The sequence below is a fragment of the Paramisgurnus dabryanus genome, chromosome 12, assembly GCF_030506205.2.
Source record: "Paramisgurnus dabryanus chromosome 12, PD_genome_1.1, whole genome shotgun sequence".
Lineage (NCBI taxonomy): Eukaryota > Metazoa > Chordata > Actinopteri > Cypriniformes > Cobitidae > Paramisgurnus > Paramisgurnus dabryanus.
This window is the reverse complement of record NC_133348.1, coordinates 26,253,496-26,277,979: the sequence shown is the minus strand read 5'-3', so window position 1 is coordinate 26,277,979 and position 24,484 is coordinate 26,253,496. Positions and strand designations below refer to the sequence as shown.

The 24,484-nt window shown below is 37.2% G+C and overlaps 1 protein-coding gene and 1 long non-coding RNA gene across 8 annotated transcripts in view; one reads left to right on the top strand and one right to left on the bottom strand.

Annotated features, from left to right (window-relative positions):
• The window catches only part of dnm3a (dynamin 3a), a 70,662-nt gene that overhangs the window by 33,561 nt on the left and 12,617 nt on the right, over nucleotides 1–24,484 (bottom strand). For 3 of the 7 annotated variants that reach the window (XR_010528827.2, XM_065257355.2, XM_065257354.2), the window contains 5 exons: nucleotides 23,184–23,254; nucleotides 23,039–23,090; nucleotides 18,349–18,378; nucleotides 16,920–17,033; nucleotides 6,038–6,147 (listed from right to left, as the gene is read on the bottom strand). Coding sequence is in view for 6 of the 7 variants with exons in the window: in XM_065257355.2 (XP_065113427.1) it covers nucleotides 6,038–6,147; nucleotides 16,920–17,033; nucleotides 18,349–18,378; nucleotides 23,039–23,090; nucleotides 23,184–23,254 (377 nt within the window). In the remaining variant the exon portion in view is untranslated. Of the gene's footprint in view, nucleotides 1–6,037; nucleotides 6,148–16,918; nucleotides 18,379–23,038; nucleotides 23,091–23,183; nucleotides 23,255–24,484 lie in introns of those variants that run through there. The other 4 variants (XM_065257356.2, XM_065257359.2, XM_065257358.2 and 1 more) reach the window with 4 other exon arrangements.
• LOC135739088 (uncharacterized) lies at nucleotides 13,149–16,912 on the top strand. The gene is made up of 2 exons (XR_010528828.2): nucleotides 13,149–14,236; nucleotides 15,482–16,912. It is a non-coding gene; the product is annotated as an uncharacterized lncRNA (long non-coding RNA).

Sequence of the window (24,484 nt, the reverse complement as noted above, 5' to 3'; positions counted from 1 at the left end):
TGCTCTGAGCGCCTTAAGATACAAAAAATCAACTCTGAGCTGAAAAGCGCCAATTTCTTTGGATTTTTTCCATGGTCCAATTGAAGGAATGGAGAGGCGAGCCTTCCGTTTGGTGACGGACAATTACAGTTGTTTAGAACATCCGAAACCTCTCACCCTTGATCAAGGTTAGAGCAAGGTTTTTGAAAGTTTCTGCTAATATAACAGAAAATCCAAGTTTCAAGAATGCTTGCTATAATCCTAATACAGGACAGCTGAATTTGTGTTTGTCTAGCAACATAAAAAACGCAGTGCAATGCTCTTTTCTAAATTAAAAAAGTCTACCAAAAAAGGCAGTGCGGTGCACTTCGCGTTTTTAAATCTGAAACCTAAAGGATAGTTCACCCAAACAGAAAATTCAAGCATCATTTACTCATCCTCCAGTTGTTTTAAACCTATAAAAATTGCTTTGTTCTGATGAACACAAAGGAAGATTTTTTTGAAGGAAGTTTGTAATAATGTAGATCAAGACCATTGACTTATAGGGCTCTATCTTACACCCTGCGGAATGCAGCGCAATGCGCGACGCAAGTGTCATTTGCTAGTTTCCACCCTGCGCAATTGTAATTTTCACGTGGTCTGAAAACGAGGTGTGTTCAGGCGCATTGTTGGCGCGTTGCTATTTTGAGGCAACTAAAATAGACTACGCCATTGACCAACAAAAACCTGCTCTAAAGTCTAAAGTCAATGGCGCAATATGTTTTTTTGTTATTTAAGAGCGCATTAGTAATATGCGCCTAAACGGGACGACAACGCGGGTTTGCTTAACACATACATGAATGCGCAGCAGCACAAAAACGCTTTTAAATATGAAAGATTACAGGATTGAATGTAAAAGATTATTATTGAGTCTCTTGGACATAAATGAGGACTAATTATGAGACGTTAGAAGGCGCAAAGAGCTGCTTCACCTGTAGCCTGGTAAATAAATAAATGCTTTGCTTTAAACAAATGCATCTGTTTTTAAATGTTTTTTTTTAAATGCTACCTCACGGATTTATGGATGACTTTGTACCTGTGGATATGGTTAGATGAGAACATTTTTAAGTAATGCTTAAAAAAAACTGACGCGGTCCAAGTGCTGCCTGAACCTTGTGGAGGGCCGTTTGTAAATTCTTTATCTCCTGTTTGTTACAAATAAAGTATTTTTACAGTACAAACCTTTTCTTACATACTTGTAAATTATTGTTCGATGATATTGGATAGCCATACATTTAAAGCAATTAAAAGCCTGCTTTTTTACTTCCATGAATAAAAGAAAACGGGTTTTAAAGGTTTTAATGAAAAAATAACAATTTCAATACAAGTGAAAAACAACACAATTTTTTAACATTAATCTTAAACTGGGGATCTTCTTCCTCCGCTTAGTTTTTCAGTTTACAAAGTCCGTCATCTAAATAGGGATTAGACATAGCGCCAGCGCAACTTGCTTTTAAAGGGGATGAGAACGGAGACTCTCATTGGTTTATTACACGTTACGCCCAAAATACTCCCATTACTCATTAAAAAAATAGGACCTACCCTTTTCGACCATGCGCTCGGCGCACAAACCATTTTTCCCGTCGTTAAATTAGCAAAAGTGCATTCGGGCACGCCCATTTAGACGTTGCGCTGTGCGCTTTAGACAATGCACTTAGATCGTTCAAATAGGGCCCATAGTAGGACAAGGTAATACTGTGGAAGTGAATGGTGCCCCTGATCTGTTTTAAACATTCTTTAAAATATCTACATTTGTGTTCAGCAGAACAAAGGCATTTATACAGGTTTAAAATAACTTAAATATGAGTAAATGATGACACATTTTTAATTTTTGAGAGAACTATCCCTTTAAGCAATAAGCCCTGTGAAGCAGTGGTTTACAGTGAGTTTTAGAGCTGCTGTTCTGCTGTAGTGACAGGATGTATAATGCTTCATTTATTTATCAGGCTGGTTGGGAGGCTTAACTCTTTCACCGCCAGCGTTTTAAAAAAAAAGTTGCCAAACAGCGCCAGCGTTTTTCATGATTTTCACCAAAGTTTAATGCCTTCCAGAAAATCTTTATCTTTATCTTTAAATATATAAACATACAATATACCAAATGAAAGAACAGACCCTCTGCTTTCAAAAAAAAAAAAAACTTTCATCCTACCTTTAGTGGTTCTTTTGTAATCAGCTTTTGAATATGGGTAGGTTTCTGCAAAAACACCACATTTTGAGCAAAAAGCAGAGATAATTCCATTTTTGTGACGGACTTTTCATAGAGATCCCATTCAGAGCGATCTTTAAAACAGACACGGACAAGCAGCTGCTTGCCATAGGGCAATACTTCCGGGTTTAAAAAGTTGCGGGTTTAATAATAGCGGTATTGCGGAAAGACGGAAAATCTCGTCATTGGCCGGGAAGCGTTTTCTCTTAATTGACGAGATATCTCGTCAATGGCGGTGAAAGAGTTAAACAGACCAATGTTTTGATAGCACCACAGAGCTAAAATGTTTTACATTTTTAATAAAACCCACACTCACTTCCTAGCCCCCTAACTATTCAAAGGATAAATGCACATTAATACAAAAACATACAAAAGTAAAGATATGAAAGTAAACTAAAGCAACCAGGACCACAGAATACACTGGCTGTTGTCTGTTTCGCAACTGACTAAGGATATATAAAACTTAAAACAACAAACTCTACATTACTTTAGCAAATAGCATGTATACGTAATGTGTACATTGGACAAATGGACAACCTGGATGGGGCATACACTAGTGCTGTGTTCAAAATATCGATACGACGATACATCGTCATGGACGCCTGATGATGCGCGCATCGATACAGCACCTTCCGTATCGATTCGTGTGTCCCGCGGAGTACATAGAGTTAAAGGTGGCGGGGTATACTTTCACTTTGCGTGTCTGTCTCGCTGGCGCACGTGTCTGCATAGTGAGCTGCGTACTCGCGCTCTCTCTCGCGCGCGCGCATTAAAGTCAATGAGTTCAGTATGAAAGCGCAGATATCTTAGCCTATACTACTGCAAAGGGCTTTATTAGCCATGCTCTTATAAAACAGTACTAACGCATTTGAGAAGAAACACGACAAAGATTTGCATGTGAAAAGTGTACGTCTAGAGAAGAGATACAGAGCTACTTCAAACTATAACTGTCACATTAATAATCTGATTTCTATTAAATAGTATTAAGTCTGACTGCATGTTTATAGATATATTCATAGATGTAGAATAATGAGAGACAAGAGTAAGGCACCATCTTTGTAAAACTGCTTTTAAAAAAACATAAGTTAAGTACTAACTCTGGGATTTTAAAAATTTCTAATAGCTAATAAATGAATGGCAAAAACACAACTGTTACAAGTCAACACTGCTTATTCAATGTACAATAAACAAATAATAATAAAAATAATAATAATAATGTTACTAAATTCTGAACAAAAATGTAATTCAAAATAGTCTTGTATCGTGATGCGCATCGTATCGGGACCCTTGTATCAGGATACGTATCGTATCGGGGAATTGTTGGCGATACACAGCCCTAGCATACACATATGAAATGAAATTGATAAATAAACTGCCAATCATTTAAATTTTCTGTAAAAGTAAGGTGGTGAAATGTGTGAAGCGGTGTTTTGTAACTTTAAAGATTTTACTGTGGAAAGAGCTAGTTAGTATAACGTTACAAAAATAGAAACCAAACGACTGACATAATGTTTTGTCACTTGTGCGGCTGGAAAAGACTAAATCAAAAATCTACAATGATGAGATCTTGTCATGCTGGTTTAGAACACAGTGTGACTGACATGAGACTCCAAGAAATTCCCCTTTAGAAAGCAGCCAGGAGCTCAGAGTACAAATTCCACCGCAAAAGAAAAACAGAGCAGAAAAAGCTTGGTTGTGGCACAGAGAAATAAATTAGGAGAGGAGAGATCGAAGTAGCTGATTAATAGTCCAGACATTATGGAATGTGTGTGTATGAGAGAGAAAGAAAGGGAGAGAGAGAGAGAGAGAGAGAGAGAGAGAGAGAGAGATATTTCAATAAGATTTTACAAGTGGTGCTTGTAAAAGTGGTTGAAAATTTGCCTCCAAGGTGTTATGAGTGGTTGCTAAGGTGTTGCTATGTGGTTACTAGGGTGTTCTTGGTGGTTTCTAGGTGATTGATAACTGTCCCAGCCCGACGCCTCTATGATATTCTGGCTCGTGACCCTCTTTCAGTGTAAAGTCTAATAATTAATACTTCTCCGTTGGACCAACACTAAACCCTCTACGCTGTAGGCTAGGCATCAGTTTTCATTTATACTTCTGCATCATTGTAGACACAGTGTCAAAGAAAAAGCTAAAGAAACTGCAGCATGTTGTTCCAGAAGCATCAGCATTGACGGCGGCAAACAGACAGCGGAAGGACGAAGTATGATCCATTTTTTACGCGTACGCGAGGGTCTGTGTACAGTGAGCGTGAAGCAAATTTTCCCCATCAGAAGATTTTGCGCGTATTGTACGCACATCGCTGGATTTTTGAAACCCAGCATACATTGTATGCGTAGGTCGCGTATGCGCCTACAATACAATGTATAATATAGCACTGGAGTTGCATTGCATTTTGTCTATAAACTATAAATAAATAATAAATACATTTTGTCAAATAAACTATACTTTGCAAGGCTTTGCGTTCGACTGTGCCTACATTTGCGTACACGTAAAAAAACAGACTATAGTCCGGGCTTTAGACTACAGCCTTTTAATGGTTAAATATCACTCCTTAACTTTGTCCATATTTGTTTTACCGGAAAAAGCGGAAAAGAGTATGAAGAAATGCAACATTATATCTCACCACATTCTTTTCACCTGATGGAAGGGTTCTAGCAGACCAATAACAGCCATAGACTGTAAAAAAGATGGATGACGCCTGTTCGCTCTCTTCCATTGGTGAAAAGTGAAGCCGCTAGTGTCCCGATACGGCGCTGACATCTTGGGTCTTGAGTCTGCGCAGTAGCGTTTTCAGGACCAGTCCTGCCCAGTTGTGAGCAGGAAGTAAAGCCGCAAAATCAAGGCAATGCCCTCGCAGAATGCGAACCGCTTTTTTAGCATTAGACAACTAACTAAAAACAAACATATTTTAAAAACAACCTCTTGAATTTACATCAGAGTGATAAAAACTACAGTACATGACAGAAACCAGCTTCGGAAAAAAGATAATTGAAGTATAATTAAATTATTTAGTTGGTCACAAATCACATTGAATAACATGGGGGAGGTGGGGTAATGACCTATACCGGGACCAGTTACTGGGGGCGATCGAGAGGTTTTGGCTTCACTTTTCAGGGCTTGTGCGGCTCGCTTGATCACAGCGCTCGCGGTCCACGTAGACTTTATGGGTTGTTACATTTTAGGGGAGGTGCATGTCAATCTACGCATTTATGCGTAGGCTACACCGTACTCTCAACAAAGTTTATGGGATTTTTTTATGGGTTTGATTGGTAAAAATAAAGTTTTATAGCTTAGGTAAAAGCATTTCTCTAAACATTTTAAAGTGCCATTCATGTCTGTAAAAGAACAGTGCAGAGCAAGTTATATGGCAAAGGTTAATAGTAAGGGTTATGGAATGGATCAAAACAGTAATCCCAAGTTAAGCACACACCACTAAATATGGGTTATGTTTTCCCTCATAATGCCTTTATCAATGTAAACCCACTGTGGAACAACAAATCAATAAATATCTTCAGATCATTTTCAATGTGCCAGGATAAAGAAAGATATATTTGGTTGTGTTTCATAACTGTCTGCCAATGAGTAGACATTCACACACTGGCCAATCTATGAGTGTTGTACTCAGTTTGTGTGTTCCCTGGGAATCAAGCCTATGATCTTGACGGTGCTATAACCATGCATACCAACTTGCAAATATTTGTGGTTTGTCTATATCCACTGCTTGTTTCATGCACTTTGTGTGTTTTGCTTAAATGTGTTAATGATAGGAATCACATGTATTTCTGTGTGTGCAGGTGCGTGACTGACCTCTGCTCTGTGTTAAAGATGGCAAACACATGTTTGCTGGACATGAAGCTTTTTTCGATATCTCGTACTTTCAGATTGTCCAGAAGCAGCATATATTTCTTTTCTTTTTCCTAGACAATGAGATAGACAATGAATATCTATAAACCTAGTGGGCTGCATACCTCGAGAATTCAAAGCGTTCAAACATCTGAATGATGCCCAAAAATGTTATCCAGGTGTGCAGCCCACTAGAAAGGCTTGAAACCAACAATGAAGAATCTAAAAATACCGTATATCAAAAAGTTATCATTTACCTTCTTGTATTTCCAAACCTTTACAGTTTTCCTTTTCTTATGTAGAACACAAAGGAGACACTTAGCCGAATCTTAACACTGATCTTGCAGTGAATGGTGAAAATACAATAACTATGAATGCCTAGTCAAAATGAAAGGTACCAAAACTAACCCTTTTCTGTCGCTGGGGTGGAACCCTCAGGGTTTATTTCTGTACCTTTATGGGTATACAACACAATGAAATATTGTACCTTTTGGGATACAATATTATACCCTAAGGACCAAATGTGTACCTTAAAGATTAATTTTGTACCAGGTAAATTTTAGGGGTACAAAACCTTAAAGGGATAGTTCGGCCAAAAATTATATTAAACCCATGATTTACTCACCCCCAAGCTGTCCGAGTTGCATATGTCCATCGTTTTTCAGACAAACACATTTTTGGATATTTTATAAAATGTTTTAGATCTTTCAGTTGATTAAATGTAATGTTACGGGGTCCACCCATAGTCCACGACCTTCAAGTCCAAAAAAAGTGCGTCCATCCTTCACAAATTAAATCCAAAAGGCTCCAGGATGATAAATAAAGGTCTTCTGAGGGTAATCCACGTGGTGTTGTTGTAGAAATTTCCATATTTAAAACTTTATAAACGAAAATAAATACCTTCCGGTAGCGCCGCCATCTTAGTCGCGTCCGCATTCAGGATGAGAGCTTACGCAGCCTACGGAGGCTACTCTGCTGCTGCTCTGTGCCCCTGCCCTCCGAATTTGTCATATGTCACTAAGAAAAGTGCGTACACTACGCTTATACTCTCTCCTAAATACAGAGGAGTCCAAGATGGCGGCGCTACCGGAAGGTATTTATTTACGTTAATAAAGTTTTAAATATGAATATTTCTACAACAACACCGCGCGGATTACCCTCAGAAGACCTTTGTTTATCATCCTTGGAGCCGTTTGGATTTAATTTGTGAAGGATGGACGCACTTTTTTTGGACTTGAAGCTCGTGGACCCCGTAACATTACATTTAATCAACTGAAAGATCTAAAACATTTTCTAAAATATCCGAAAATGTGTTTGTCTAAAAAACAATGGACATATGGAACTCGGACAGCTTGGGGGTGAGTAAATCATGGGTTTAATATCATTTTTGGCCGAACTATCCCTTTAAGCCTTAGTTACTGATCCTTACAGTAATGTACCCAAAAAGATACAAACTCATATTATGTTTAGTATACCTGTCAAGGAACAAAACAGAAACTTACCACCCCAGCGACAGGAAAGGTACAGTTTTGGATCTTTTTGTGACTTTTTGTAGTTAACTCAGAGCTTAAGTTCTAATTTTTTGAAGCTATACAATTTTGTTTGAAGAATAGACTTTTTTATATATATGGAAAACTGCAAGATAATATTCTGCCATCTCCATGTGTGATCCACAGAAGAATTAAAATCATATAGTATTAAAACACATTATGGGTGAGTAAACACATTTTTTTTTTGGAGTGAACCTTACTTTAAAAACTTAGTCACCTGCCGAATATAGATACTTTTTGGGGGATGATTTGAGCATTCAAACATTTGAAATGTCTACAGTTGGTAGGTAGTTTATCAAGTTTTGTGATGTATCCAAATAAGATCCAAACAAACTGTGACAGTATATCTCAAAAATAGTGAGAACTGGAAAAGATGACTTTGAAAAAAGACAGGAGTCTAAGAACAAAAACAGTAGATCAAGTAAATCAATAATCTATCAAAAGAATAAAATCTAGCGTAGATTTACTTGATTATTCCCAGGAAGGCCTCAGGCAACTGGACAAAACCGAAGAACTGCGCACATAAAAAATGGCACAACTTTTTAGATTTGAGAAAAAAGAAGTATAAAAAAATGAAGGAAGAATTGAGAGATAGAGAGTAAGCCCACATGTGGAAGTCATTATTCGGCCCAAGGCTCTGAAACACAACATTTCTAGTGAAAAAAAGCGAAAGACCTCCGCTCTCTCCTCCTCTCTGTCTGAACAGGAGGGGCCGGGGTCTCAGGAAACGGCTTGGATTACATTGCAAATAACGGAAAGGAGATGTAGGAGAGGAAGAGAGGATGAAAGTGTGAAGCGTGAGTACTGAAGAAATAAAAATGAAAAACAGAAGGTAAAGAGAGAGCCGTCTGATGGCGCTATCGATGATTGGGTCTGATGGAGTCACCGCGGTGCACAGAATTCCTTGGAAAATCTATGCAGGTATTTTCTGAAGTCTGCAAGGCCATCTTACAACAATTTAAAAACCAGAGTGCTTTCACAAATAATTCACCACAAAAAGCACATTCTATCATAATTTTGTCACCCTCATGTCATTTCAAACCCGCAAGCTCTTACTTTTTCTTTGGAACACAAAAGCAGTTTTTTGAAGAATTGTTACATATTTTTTTCCATATAGTAAAGATTAAAGGGATACTTCACCGAAAAATGCAAATTGTGCAATCACTTACTCACCCTCATGTTGTTCTAAACATTTAGGAGTTTCTTTATTCTGTATTGTATACAAAATTAAGATATTTTGATAAATGATGGTAACCACACAGTTATCGGTACCCATTGACTTACATAGTAATTTATTTCCTACTATGAAAGTCAAATGGTACCGTCAACTGTGTGGTTACCATCTTTTATCAAAATATCTTTACTTATATCTATAACTTATACAGGTTTAAAACAACATGAGGATGAGTATGATGACACAATTTTCATTTTTCGGATGAAATATCCCTTTATTAGGGTCGTCAAGGGACAACTAGGACATAAAACAACATGCAAGTATTTTAAAGTGGTCCATACACCTTGTGCACTATAGTTTTATAGGTTTTTTTTAACCACTGCAGTTATGTGGGAAGAACAACACCACAGCTGAACTCATCATTCATTGAAAGTTGATGTCAGATATAACAGAAGAACTACCGTTTTTGTGTCAATTATGGAGCGAATTTTGTGCCAAAATTTTACAAACAAATACAGCATTTTGCAAACAAACTCAATCTGCTTTGCAAAGGGAAAACTTGACTCGCAAACAAACAGAAAACGCTTTGCAAATAATAAAGGCAATTTGAGAGAAAATGCAGATGTGTTACAAATATGTACTGTGTTTTGTAAATGTGACCATGATTTTTTCACAAATGTGACCATGATTTTTTCACAAATGTGACCATGATTTTCTCACAAATGGGACCATGATTTTCTCACAAATGTGACCATGATTTTCTCACAAATGGGACCATGATTTTCTCACAAATGGGACCATGATTTTCTCACAAATGGGACCATGCAATCCAGAACAGCAGATGGCACTGTTTCAACTTTTTCAGGCATTGGAAAAAAGCCCAGGGGAAAAGCCCTGAATTTTAACATACATATCACCCCTGACAGTGGCAGCAACTGAATAAAGACATTTCATTTGTCGGGCTTCATTCTGTTAATCTCACTGATTTTATTGTAAGTGTTAATAATAATAAATGTTTGTTAATAGTAAACAAATTCTGTGTGTCAAGACAATGAATTCAACTTACAATGCTTATCAAAAGATGCAGGATAATAAATGAAACTCTTTGGAGAAAGAGTGTGGTAGGGACATAATAAACCCAACATCGGCTGTCTGGACAGAGTGGCCAGTTCAAGCAACAGTAACCAACCAACCAGGATCATAGTCATTTGAGCACTCTGAACAAGATAAACTTCTACAAAATGTTAATCCTTTTAAAGTTGGTCTTATCTTGTCAGGCTAGGAGGACCAGTTTAAACCAGCTTCTTTCACAATAGCCAAGCTGGCAAAGCTTCCAGCCTAGTCAAGCTGGTTTGGGCTGGTGTGATCAGCCTGACCAGCTACAGTATAAAAGCAAAAATCCTTCTAATACTAGCTTAAGCTAAAACCAGGCTGGAACACCATCTTAACACTCTGGGGTCGGCTGCGGCGCGGGCACCGCAAACTCTTTATTTTTCAATCACTCCCCAAAGAGACTTAGATAACTCTGCTGATTTTGGACATACAGATATGATTTATACATCATTTAAAACGTTAAAGTGTCTAGTTTTTTCTGTCCACTCCCAATAAAAACAGAATGTTGTGCTTTTCGCAAAAGTAAGAAAATAAACATGATGCGCGTTTTGTTCTCTCTCCCTAAGTGAAGTCCTTTCAGAAACACGTCAGAAAAATGAACTGTAACTTAACGAATACTTGTCATACAAACAAAAGATAAATGTCTACATAATGCTTCGAATGTCTGCTTTTAAATGATGTAAGTGAAATCGAAAACAAATATTGTAATTCGTTGTTAACTGTATTAGAAGAGAGAGATGTACCGTCTTTCTTCTGTTGCTTCATTATCTATAATGAGCCACGCCCCGCTCCATTGAAGAGAAGAGCAGAGATCATCCATATTCATTAATCAACCCCACAGTCAATGGACATTCCGTCTCTGCAGCCATTCATTGCTGTGTTGAGTTTTAATCCGAGTGCTGGAAACATGACATCTACTTGTTTACTAGTGACTGTAACTAAAGTTATCTCCAGACGCGAGTGTGACTCGATCGACGTCCAAACGCACACACAAACACACAATGCCTCATATTTGAAGCGCTTTGTGGTATCATTATAAAAGATGCGATTGCACACACCACATAACTGTTTACTCGCGCCTTAATCTCCAGACAGACGCGAGTGTGTGTGCTTCGTCAGTGTGATGGGATCGATGTTCAAACTCACACACACACGATGCCTCATTTTTGACGCGCTTTGTGGTATTCTTAAGATGCAAGTGTGTGTGCTTCGTCTGTGTGACGCGATGTCCAAATGCACACACAAACACACGATGCTTCATATTTGACGCACTTTGTGGTGTTCTTATAAAAGATGCAAGTGTGTGTGCTTCGTCTGTGTGACGCGATGTCCAAACTCACACACAAACATACGATGCCTCATATTTGACGCACTTTGTGGTGTTCTTATAAAAGATGCAAGTGTGTGTGCTTCGAAGGTGTGACGCGATGTACAAATCCACACACAAAGACACGATGCCTCATTTCACGCGCTTTTTGGTATTCTTATAAAAGACGATTGCAAACATCACATCTACTTGGTTACTCTCGCCTAGTAAATAAAAGTTATCTCCATGCGCTTATGTTTTCTTTGTGCTTCCGTCAGACGTGATCAACGGCCAAACGCATACACAAACACACAATCATATTTGACGCACTTTGTATTAAGACGCATCTAAACACATCTAAAACCCAGTTTATTCGCGTATATCTCTGCACAGTAAGTTTATTTAATGCAGGATCATGCATGTGAAGGCATTTCTTTTGTCTTGCTTTCACAAACAAACACTTAACAATAATGGCATCTTCACATTCCTGCCTAAAGGCTCATTATGCAGCTCATTATGCAAGTGTATTGTTCTTCAGCAGTGTATTGTCAATCACAGATTATTCAAGAGCTTCCAGCCTCCTTGCATATTGCCTTCCTAACCAAAAAGTGACTTTGAAATTGTAAATCAATATATTGTGTTATGTGAAGGAGTAAGCAGAATGATTTTCACATCATTTTAAAGAAAAAACTCTAGACTACAAGATCCTGCTTTGAAAAGTTTTAGGAAAACATGTTTAGAATGAGTTTTGTGGACTTATATCAGTCACTTAAATTTTTTTCTTTTTCAAAAACCACGCATAAACATTTTTCTCTCAAAAATACAAACATGTACATACATGTTAATCATATAATATAGTAGCCCAGTTTGTGCTGAATGCAGTGTTATAAGACTTTTGCCATTATTATGTTTTTAAGCAACTGAAAAAAGCACAAATGTCAGTGCAGGTCAAAACTTCTCCAGGGCCCTAAAAACCCCTTAGACCCCAGAGGGTTAAACCAGTCAACCAGCATAGGCTGGTATTAGCTGTTATTTTTCTGCAGGGGATATAATAAATTTTATTTTTAATGCACTTTCTAAAACTCAAAGCACCATAATATATGAGATTCTCAGGAACATACACATACAAAAGTAAACAAGTTAGTAATAATCATTTTGCAATAGTAAGCTATTTTAAAAGGATAAGTCTTTAAGGATCACTTAAAACAGTCCAGTGATGGTGAGTTTCTTATCACCAAAAGAAGAGAATTTAGAGAATCAGACGGGGTATAGGGATTGACAATTGCAAATGTATAGAATTCAGATTGAATTCAATGTCTTTACACACAGAATGTGTTTACTATTAACAGACATTAATTATTATCAACACTTTCAATAAATCCAGAGATTAACAACATGAACCACGAAAAATTAATTTAGTCTTCATTCAGTTGCTGGCACTGTCCGGGGTGATATGTAAGTTAAAATTCAGGGCTTTTCAGGGAGACTAGTTGAAAATGCCTAATAAGGTTGAAACAGCGCCATCTGCTGTTTTGGATTGCATGGTCACATTTGTGAGAAAATCATGGTCCCGTTTGTGAGAAAATCATGGTCCCGTTTGTGAGAAAATCATGGTCCCATTTGTGAGAAAATCATGGTCACATTTGTGAGAAAATCATGGTCACATTTGTGAGAAAATCATGGTCCCATTTGTGAGAAAATCATGGTCACATTTGTGAAAAAATCATGGTCATATTTACAAAACACAGTACATATTTGTAACACATCTGCATTTTCTCTCAAATTGCCTTTATTATTTGCAAAGTTTTTTCTGTTAGTTTGCGAGTCAAGTTTTCCCTTTGCAAAGCAGATTGAGTTTGTTTGCAAAATGCTGTATTTGTTTGTAAAATTATGGCACAAAATTCGCTCCATAGTCAATGATCTTGACGCGCCATTTTTTTTAAATTCTGGACGTACTTTAGGGACAGGAAAATAATGAGAGAATAATGTCAAACTGTTCTACAGTCTTAGAATAAAATTACAAGAAGTTACAAAAAGCTGTCACTAGGGCGTTACCTTTCTAAAAAGTACACTTTTGTACCTAAAAGGTGCATAATGGTACCTCAAAGATACATATCTGTGCCAAAATGGTACATATAAGGACCTTTGAAAAGATACCAAAGGTGAGAGTGTAAACACAAATGCTAGAGGTAGATTTTAAAAGTATATAGTGCACGTCATGTGATTTATGATGCGTTTATATCATTTTCATCTTTACAGCGTGGCAGCCCCTGATTGCTACATAAAATCTGCATAACAAAATTTTCTACATTTTCATTTCACAGAAAGAACAAATGAAATGCCATAAATGTGAGAATACAATGACAAAATAAATTTTTTTGGGTGAACTACTCCTTTAAACTATCACACTGTATCTCCTTTCCTCTCTTGTCCTCCCTGACTCTCTGCACCCCTCCTTTTTTGCTCCCCTCCAAAATGTTCTCTCTTTTTTTTTCATTCCAAAGGGGCCCACTTCCTGCCTGAGATTTTAGAGGTTAAAAAAAGTTAGAAATGACAGGCTGGCGTTAAGAATACAACATCTGGTACCGCTTTAGTGAGAGAGCGAGAGAGAGAGCGCGAACGAGCGAGACCGAGAGAGATGGGGTAGGGAAGTCCAGAGATTGGCTGCGAGTACCGAGAGAGTACGGAGAGAGAAAGACGAATGGATATGAGTGAGTCGGATCGAGAGATTGAAAGAAACAGAGGAATTGAGAAACAACGGACCACTCCAAAGTTTATTCCCCAAGGGTCCCATCAACCCTTATATGGCCAGAGGGGTCCCTCCCTCATTCTCGCCCTCTCTTCTTCTTTCTCTGACTTTCCCTCTTTTTTGCTACGCTGTCCATAAACGTCCTGCCAGATAGCCGGCTGTGGAAGCAAATGTGCCACGTCAAGGCTGGATACTGAACGCCGACGCAGGAAAACGCAGGATGCGCTGGGTCTCGGGGACAGGAAGGAACCAAGCGAGAAAGTCGCAATGGGTAAACGGACGTTTGGAGTCGGTCTTTTCATTCCCGCCTAGAATGAAAGCAAAGCAATGGAGACTTCAGTCCTGTTTATTTTGCATCTTCTGTCGCCTCCGGTGAAGGTCGAGGTCAGCGGGGTTGAGTAACTGAAATAGATAAAGTTAAAGTAAGGAGTGAAATGAGAGAGAGAGAACGACTAAGAAAGAGGGCTCCTGCTCCGTCGTCCCAGTGTTCAGACTACCTGTTCAGGATATTACTGGTGTACAGTAGTCTGCACATTGGTTAGACTGTGCATGGATTGTGCAACGCTTAAAAGGAAGATGATGATGCAGGCGAAAAGGTTTTGCTGTGTTTTTTTGTTGTCTATACAAATGCATTGTAACTTTTCTCTCTGTCTAGTAGCGTTGGTCAAATTGCATGTCTCAGTCGACAGAGTTCTGTGCCGTTGGTGGTAATGACAGAAAAAGTTTTCTCTATGATGCAGAGCTCGGATTCAGGTGATTATGCCGGTTTGGACCCAAAGGGTGGCGTGTACAGGAGATCAACTACATAACGTAGTTTATCTTACTTTTTTAAACACGGTAACGTGTAGCTAACTCTTAATTTAATAACGTCATAACGTGGGCCGCTTTACCCGATTGTGTCATGCGTGAATTATCCATATGACTGCTCTAATATACACTGCCGCTATAAATGTGTACATACTCGGCTTGAAAATTTTTCTGAGGACATCTGGGCGTCCAGATTTTAGCTGTCTTGAACCTTTGTTTGTATCTTCAGATGATTAGAAGGCCACTGATCTTGCTAACACACTCATTGCAGCATAATCACATAGCCGCACGCATACATCCAGACTTGCACATGGCATGGAGGAGGTGAAAAGAGAGTGATTATGCAGAAAGCAAATAGAAGTGGAGGGGTGCACAAGTCATCTGTTTTCCCTCACGAGCTCAACGCAGAAAGAGAGAGAGAGAAAGACTAAAGGAATGCGTGTCTGTTTAGTGTTGGGCGCTGATTAACCCAAACCAGCAATCCCAACTCATGAGCGCCATCGGTACTGGGATCAATTTACAGAAAGGAAGAGAATATAAGAACATCTGATGCCACTTTGTATTAAAGTCTGACTAAAGTTTTTAGGGGTAAAAATGTAAACCTTACAAATGCGTAATTATTTGTATTTGTAGTGTGTGCATGCAGATTGTGGATGAGGGGCTGTATCCTTCTTTTCCTCTCTCTCTCTCTCTCTTTCTTTCTCGGCAGGCTCTAAAAGGCTGGATGGTGTTTGGACAAACTCTTACAATTTTCCACCAAGGAATGTGTATGGCCCCAGAGAGACTGCCAACCACAGAGACAAAATAAAATGAAGAGAAAATGAAGAAGATAGACAGAAAGATGGGGAGGGTAAAACGATGATATAATATGATATATATGAAGTTAAAAATAAAAATTGCTGCGCTTCTACGCAGAGACAGAAATATGTGAATAGTTATGTAAGAATAGCAGATATGTTTATGAAGTGGAAAATCAGTCCAGGCAAAATATTCGAAAATCACTGCAATAATGGCTTTAGCAGAACAGGAATTCAGAAACCAAACTAAACTAAAATCTTCCATATGTTTGAAGTCATATTGATGTATCCAAAGTATTTTTAATATTTACGCTGAATATATAATAGTGAAATAAAGCATAATTCAGTTTATATGTTTTCACGTCTGTGAAAAAAGTGTATGACCTCCAGAAACTCGAATAAATTGTATGTAAATTCTAATATTTGACATTACACAGCCTTTGCATTTCAATATACATAAAAATCAGTGTTTGCTTTTACAGTTGCATGCATTTGGCAGTTAAGTGAGGGCGTTGAGCATAAGTGTGTTTGGGCCTGTGCATGTGTTCTGTGTATATCAATATACATGTGTGTGTGCGTGTGTGTGTTAGTTTGACTTGGGGGAGATCCAGCTATGTCAGGGTGATCCAGTCCAAATGCCTTTATTCCCAATGGACATAGAGAGAGAGAGAGAGAGAGACACATAGAGATTGGGGGTATGCTAGAAAAGAGGGCAAAAATATGCAAGCAAGGGAGAAAGACCATACACCAAGAAAGTAAGAGAAAAAGTTTTAAAAAGTTGAATCTGTCTGGGACAATTAGGACTCTAATGTAAAAGTCTTTTTTTTTTTACAGATTTTGTTTACAGACTAAAACTATAATTACTGTGACAATTTACTGTACTGTTTTGGCTAAAACAATGTAATTTTAGTTTTATCTTGAATTGTTGTGTTAAAAAATTAGACATTGATTCATGTAATATTTTAAAAAAATTTGATGAAATGTTTAAAACATGAGTAGGGGGCATATGAGCATGTTTGCATTTGACATTTTCCGTGTTTCCGGTTCGGAGAAGCAGGCTGCGCTGCCATTGGCTGAGAGCGTTGTCTGTCTGCCTGTCTACACTTGCTGTGCAGAACTTCCTGCACCTGTACAGCAGGCACAGACAGGCAGACAGATGGCAGCCCGCCTGACAGGCCACACAGTGTGACTGACACAAAGAACAGCCAATTGGAACTCCTTCCTTGCCTTTTCCCAACATCTCTACAGGGAACTCTTGGAAACTGTACTTTGAGCACTCTCGCTATATAATCATCATAAAGAAATCAATGAAAACTGCATGATTAAATCTCTAAAATACTTTATACTCGCCTCATCATCTTTAAACCAGGACAGGCTTTCAGCTGTGAGCACAAACCAGTATTCCCTGGCTCCTCCTTTGATTAGACTGATGTTGTTGACGGTTAACCAGCCCTTACGGATCACCTGAGGGGCAAGGAAAGGGGTGAAAGGTCTGGGTTCATGGTATATTAAAAAAACTGAGAGATTCTCTGCTCCTTTAAAATCAAGAAAGTCAAGGTAAGCAGGTCAAATCTATATCTAAATATTCAATATACAGCAAAGCATATTGATGGATAAAACAGTGATGGAGGTCTTGACAGATAGATATATGGATAGACAGACAGATCAGATCAGATCTAGAACAGTAATGCTTTAAAATAAAAGCTACTTGGAAGGGGATGAGAGGGCGGGGGTGATGATAAAAAAGGAAGCAGAGTGTCAGGATAGCAAATGAAAAGGGGGAAAAGGCCCAAAACATCCCATAGGAAATATGAGTCACTTTCTGGCTGATCAAGGGCCTGAGTGTGAAAACAGAGCTTTATCCTGTGCGTCATCTGTTCAGTTTAGCAATATTATAAGCAATTGCGAAATCACACTATTAAACGAATGGATTGAAAATATTTATATCACCATAGTTGAACTAAACAGAAAAGCAAACAGCAAAATAAATATTTTGAATAGATGACATTTTAATGCATTTTATCACCTACCGTTTCAATTAAACATCCAAAAATGAAGAACATAATAATACAACAAGACAAAAACGTCTTTGATTTGTGACTGTACTTGCCTTTGTGTTTGCAGCACGGCATCATTTTTGTTTAACTTTAGGAATCAAACACACACACCAAATGGATTAAGATCAGAGGGGAGTTTCAGATTCCATTCTGTTTTTAACATTAGCTCACACACTCACGCACACATCTGTTTACTTGTGTGTTTAAAGTGCTGCAAACCAAAAGGAGGTTCATTCACAGATAGAAAAAGAATTAAAGTACTTAAATAAATAAATTGCAATGATAAAGTACAAAAGAATAAACAAAGCAGGTTATTGTTAATAGAAAAAGGTTTGAGAATGCGGTTCAGGATTTCTGTTTGAGTTTTAATACATAAAAGACACTGCTGGGCGAATCAGGATTCAGAAAAAGAGCTCAGATGTCAAATGAGTCCTGTTTTGGACTGTACCAAAACTAAAGAAGTAGGGAAATGTAGTGCCTGAAGAACAATGACATGCATATTGTGTTAAAAAAATTTCTTGTAAACAAAATCTAAATTCCTGAGTCCCAGAATGCCTTGTGTATGATTTATGTGACCACAACGCCAGACAAAAAGGAGGAAAAAAGAAAAGGCGGAAAACATTCTGCTACATTCAGAGACAAACTGGCTTTTGACATACAAACAAACACAATGTTTGACACTGGTGGACAGTAGGTAAGGCTTACAGACACTGGACTCGTACAATTTGACTGGGTGGTGGAGGTGCAGCGCCCTAAAACATCAGCAGAGAGGACATAATTAAACCATTAAGTGAATCTCTGCTGGCACACCTCACATTCACAAAAGGAGCACATTCGTTTAACCCCAAAAATATACATATTATTATTTATGAACACGTCCTGCCATTTTGTCCATTATGGAAAGTTTATAAGAGAATATCAGACAAATTTGGCTACTGACAAAGATCAGTAATTAAAATGAAACACATGCAGCACAGATGAAGCTCTATTAATGTTTATTCACCATGTTGTGAACAGATCACAATACAAGACACCCCTATAATGATGAATGTTCCAGTTTTAATACAAATTTTGCTCTGTTATCTCATATTGTGCTGCAAAGGTGCTATGGGTACTATAGACGGTTTCAACAGTAACAATGTAAACAAGCGACTTTCTTGGAACACACGTAACTTCCGGTAAACCACGCTAGGAATAAATAACAACAAAGTCATTTTAAAGTAGTTTATTTATATAATAAGCAAAATAAACAACACGTAGATTACCTAGGAAACCAAAACATTTGTTATTTTCGACGAGGTATTTGTTCAAGAGTTCAGTTTAGCAACGAGTAAGACCATCAAAAAACAGAAAGTGTAAGTAAAGTTCCGATCAGACACGCAATCGCGTCTCAGATGAATCCGTCTATAACAAGAAAGCTGATTCTTGTGGTTAAACGGTACTTGTTTAACAACACCATATTATTTATACTACACATTGTACAGTTGTATATAGCCGTAGAAAAGGGGCACATTTGCAATTTATTTATGCCCTACTGTAAATGTGATACACAGCGTGGACATGAATAATTATTGCTCATGTAAAGTCAGCTCTGTTTAGATACTTTACAGAATGCATGAAAAAAAATCAAAAAGTTTTAGTACATTTTCATACTAATTTATATTATTATACTAGTTTGTTCATAAAGGTTTTTCCTTTTCTTTGTGTGCATCCTTTAAAAAAATGTGCTGGCTGCTTAATATTGGCAGAGAACATTTTATTTATCAACCTTAAGCTGAATCATAAATCTATTATTCAGACATACATTTGTAAGAAACTTGCAGGTACTGCAATCTTAGATCCCAGGAATTGTATTACTGTCTAGGGGGAAAAGGCATTTAAATTTGATGCTCCCTCTTCGTGGAATAACTAACAATATAAGTGGAAACTTCCAGAGCTGGTTCCATTGGAAGCTTTTGAGGGGATTTTAAATAATTTGGAGGTCAAAACAACAGGATGTAGATGCTTTGTCTGATTAAATATAGTATTGATATTTATTTATTTTTAACACTTGTTTAAATTTGTATGTCTGTATTCGTGTATGTATTTGTGCGTGTTATTTGTTAAACCGACACAGAATTGTGTTGCTGTCTTAAGCCCTATTCAGGCGGTAATTGTTTCTTGTGGGGACGTAAGGTATTTTCATCATTTACAGGGGTACACTCTCAGAAATAAAGGTACAAAAGTTGTCACTGGGACAGTACCCCTTCAAAAAGGTACACATTTGTACCCAAACAGTGCATATTAGTACTTCAAAGGTACATATTGGCAGTTCAATGATACGTACCTAAATGGTACATATTAGGACCTTGTTTAAAGGGTACTGCCCCAGTGACAGCTTTGTCCCTTTATTTTTGAAAGTGTAGTCAGTGATTTTATTTGCTGTCCGAATCCAGTAAAAATTCTCGGCCGAATTACCTGTTTTTTGACAAACACCAAGGTTGTGTGGTAATTTAATTTCCGAGTCCACGTCTCTGAGTTTATAAAAGGGCATTAATGCAAAAGTCATTCTGCACATCCTTTAAGACCACTGAAAAGCACTTTATGGTTATGCGCTTTGTGTTTATCCTGCATCTGAGTCTTTCTTTTCGAGCATTTTAAACATCTTCATAACTGAAATGATGAGAAGTATGGGCACAATCTTTTATCGCTCTTTTACAGTGAGTGGGAGCTGATATAAATAAAGAGAAGATAATCATGAAAACGTTTAAAATGTCTATTATCAGAAGCAACAAATGCTAAATACAATTTTAAAATGTATTTAATTACACTTCAGTATTTAATTAAATGTCCGGGTCATGTGAATAATCATGTAATTAACCACACATGCAGCGCATTTTCAGGTGTAGTGAATTATAAACTCAAACATCCATTGCAAATTTATCTTTATGTCTTTACAGACATCCTCATGAGAAACAATTAGCATCCAAATAGGGCTTTAGCCAGGACTTTAAAAAAGAGATTTTTAATCTCAATGTGCTCTTCCTGGTAAAATAAAAGGTATAATAAAAATCACAATCCATTATTGTTCTGTTAAATAGAATATTGTAATAAATTGTTACATTATTAAGCATTTTTTTCAAAGGTAATCTTATGTTAAAGCAACACCAAAGAGTTTTTTTTACCTTAAAATAACGCTTCCAAAACAGTTTCAGTCGTTCATCCACTCTAAACAGGGTGAACAGCACTTTCACATTCGCTTTGCAGCCCTCTATCGGCCAAAACCGCACTAAAGAAGTTTCCAAACGTCGGGTAGTGGTCCTGTAGTCCGAGTGAATACTACAAAAACTTGCTTCACGGCAGACCTACAATCCAATCAGAGCCAGCTATGCCTCAGTATTTATGACAGTGGGTCATGGACAATTACGCTTCTAACCTGTAGGGGGAGCAAAGAGCCAAAACTCTTTGGTGTTGCTTTAATTTTATGTTAGCACATGTAGGAGTGGTTTCCCAGACATATCTTATCCTACTCCCAAATGCATGTTTGAGCTGCCTTAGTTTATGAAAATCACTGAAAAGAACTGGCATATCTTAAAGTGCACCTATTTCATTGCTAAAAACGTTACTTTGTGTATTTGGTATAATGCAATGTGTACAGGTGGTTTGTAATAAAAAAAGGTTATTTTCCACAAACCGTACATTTTTCTAGCTCCAGATTTCATTTTCTTCCTGAAACTGATTTTGTACAAAACGTAGTTATTTGAAAAGCGCTGTGTCCCTGATTGGCCGGCTAATCTGTACGTTGTAATTGGCCTGAATACCTATGACGTCAGTCGGAAATGTGACGCTCCTTACTATGTTTGAAAGATTCACTCACAATGCAATGCTAACAGGAGTTAACTTACAGACTGTGAAATCAAGCAGGAGGAATTATGATAATGTCGGTCTTTTCTACATCACCAATCACAGTAAAATGTTGCCTACAATCTGTGTGTTTGTTGCAGTCCTAGAAAAGAGATTTACGTTGGAGATGATAACTCGCATCATCGTTGACTTTGGGGTTTGTACCTTTTGCATATTGTTAACATGTACTAATACACACTTACACACCAAAGGAGATGTAAAAACGTGAATCTTACCATAGGTGCCCTTTAACAAATATTAGTGTCATTGTTTTGTCTTACAATGCACACCAGTATAGTGAGGTTTGTTTGTAAAAACTACGTAAATGTCCTAATATAACGAAGGCCTGGTCCTGGATTAATCTTAATCCTGTCATGGAAACCGCCCCTTAATGTTCTATGTTTAGTGGTTATAGTTTTAAAACAGTGTGTACCGTAATGTTTATTCGGGTGCAGTGCCTTGCCCCAAAGACTTTTATTGTACATTTTGCTAGATTTTACTAACTTAGGGACACCTTTTTAAGACAGGCCTACCACAATATTGCTACGGTTTTGGAGAAGCTGTAAATTGATAAGATTTCCACTGCATATTAAAAAAAATGAATTGTGCAGAATTCCTAGTGAAGTACTGTATTACATATAACCCTGTCGATGAGTTATTGTTATCATGTTATCATCTATCTAGCTGTCTACTTAATGCTAGTTACAAAAATTGGCATTAAAAACAGTAGTGGAGCTTTTTAAGTAAATTAAATGGCATAAATCTATTAATGCTAATATGGCTTTGAGTCAAATACAATTTTGTGACTCGTCTTAGAGCTGACAAGTTTAAAAGTCTATAGTAAGCACATTTCTAAAGTGCAATTGGATAATGTATATGTTTGATTGTCTTTAATCAGATGAAAACATATGATGATATTAATTAGCATATTAATTTACAGCAAAATACAAGCCATCAGCAAAGAAGAGGCCTAAGATGTGTTGGGTTAGAATTCACACAAACCAACAGGAAAACAACACAACTTGAGTGGATCCAAAGTCCTTTCCAAGAAAACCACAGACAGTAATAAGACACCAGGTTCATATCATCCCCTATAGACCCCTTCAAGGTTTGTCAACATTGAATGATTATCGGGTGCGCGCGCAGCATGGGGTCAAACTGTTATACTATCCTGGCTTTATAATTTAACCTAACAGAGCTGAAAAATGATGACTTACCTCAAATGAAGTGAGCACTACAAACACAAGCCTCTATGATATTTGCATTGTCCCAGTCTGCACGTTAATTGCTTGCAGCCGCAGATGTTGTATTTTTTTGTTTTTGAGATTCTGCATGAATCGCGAAAACGTAACGGAAGACCTGATGCGATTTTCAAAGCCCACGACGCAAGTAAGCATTTTTGACAATACCGAATAATACGCAACTCAATCTGCTGTAATGACTTTTCTGACCCCGACATGCGCAGTGGGAACCGCCTGTGACGTGAACCGTGAAGGGGTCTATTACAACTCACCAAACATGGTCACTCACCTGGTTCACTGCTGAAGCTTTAATGGTCGTTTGATTGGTTTTCTGTTGAGCACTGAAAGGATAGAGTACAGGGAGAGAATGCCCTCATGTCTTGTGTTTTTAAATTAGTGGTCACATCATCATTGTCATCAGGGGGAAAACTTACTTTGCAAATCCAATGAAATCTTCATGGTTTGTGTTGATGTAAGAGAGCTGAATCTCTAGTGAAAGTAATACCTGTTCAGTAAACATTAAACAAACACAAAATTTGACATCATCTAGAATGTACAGTATAAACAAACACACTACAGATATTGTTCAATTCAGCTAAACTGAAGTCAAAAATGGGCTTGGGGAAAATTGTATTATAGGCTTAATTAAATATACTCAATTGAATATACTGTATCTGGCTTCAGACAATGTAACGCCTATTCCAATGAACTGACTGGCTGTGTATTATATGTAATAAAAATCAATTCCCTTATTAAAAATGCTACATACTGACAATTCTAGTGTGCACTATAACTTGTGTTAAAAACAAAGGTAACACTTTACTTAAAGGGGTGTTCATAAGAATGACATGACACCTTCATAATCATGACATTACACGTGTCATGAACATGAAGGAGATTTTATGCACGTTTATGACAAATGTCATTAAGTGTTAATACTCTGTCAAAGAGTTTTATAACAGTGTCATTAATATTTTTCTTGACCTCAACTACAGTGGTACAAATATAATTTATCATTAAAATGTCATTAAGTGTTAATACTCTATCAAGTTTTATAACAGTGTCATGAATGTTCTTCAGGTCATAATGTTTTTTTAAGATTAATAATCCAATAATAATAATTATGTTTATGTACAACATAAACATAATTAAAATGGATAAAATTATATTTTAATGCATTTGGAGACAGATTCACCTAAAATTAAATGAAAACAGTACAATAATGTGTTAAGTTATGCAGCGTTGGGTCCATATCACTGCAAAGTTAATTACATTAAATTAAATTGATTAAATGTCTTGTTCGTTTTTTCTTTTATGTCAGAAAATTTCACAACCCTCTGTGTGAGGAAAAACAAGTTCTGTTAGTTGTCAGTTTTTAATGTATTGTTCACAAACATAAAGTTAAGTATAATCTTTTGACGTGTTTGTTGCCTTTTGTTAAGGTATTTAAAATGATTTGACTTAGTTTTAACACTTAAATTACTTTATAATTATTCTGCTATGTCATGTATTGGTTTATGTCAAGTTGTTATAACAAAGACAATTCAAACAATGTCATCTTTGCAATAAAAAAAACATATTTTAACATATGACACTTCATGAGAGTTGTCATAAATGTACATAAAATCTCCTTCATGTTCATGACACATGTCATGTCATGATTATAAAGGTATCATGTCATTCTGATGAACACCGCTTCAAGTAAAGTGTTACCAAAACGACTAAAATGCGACAC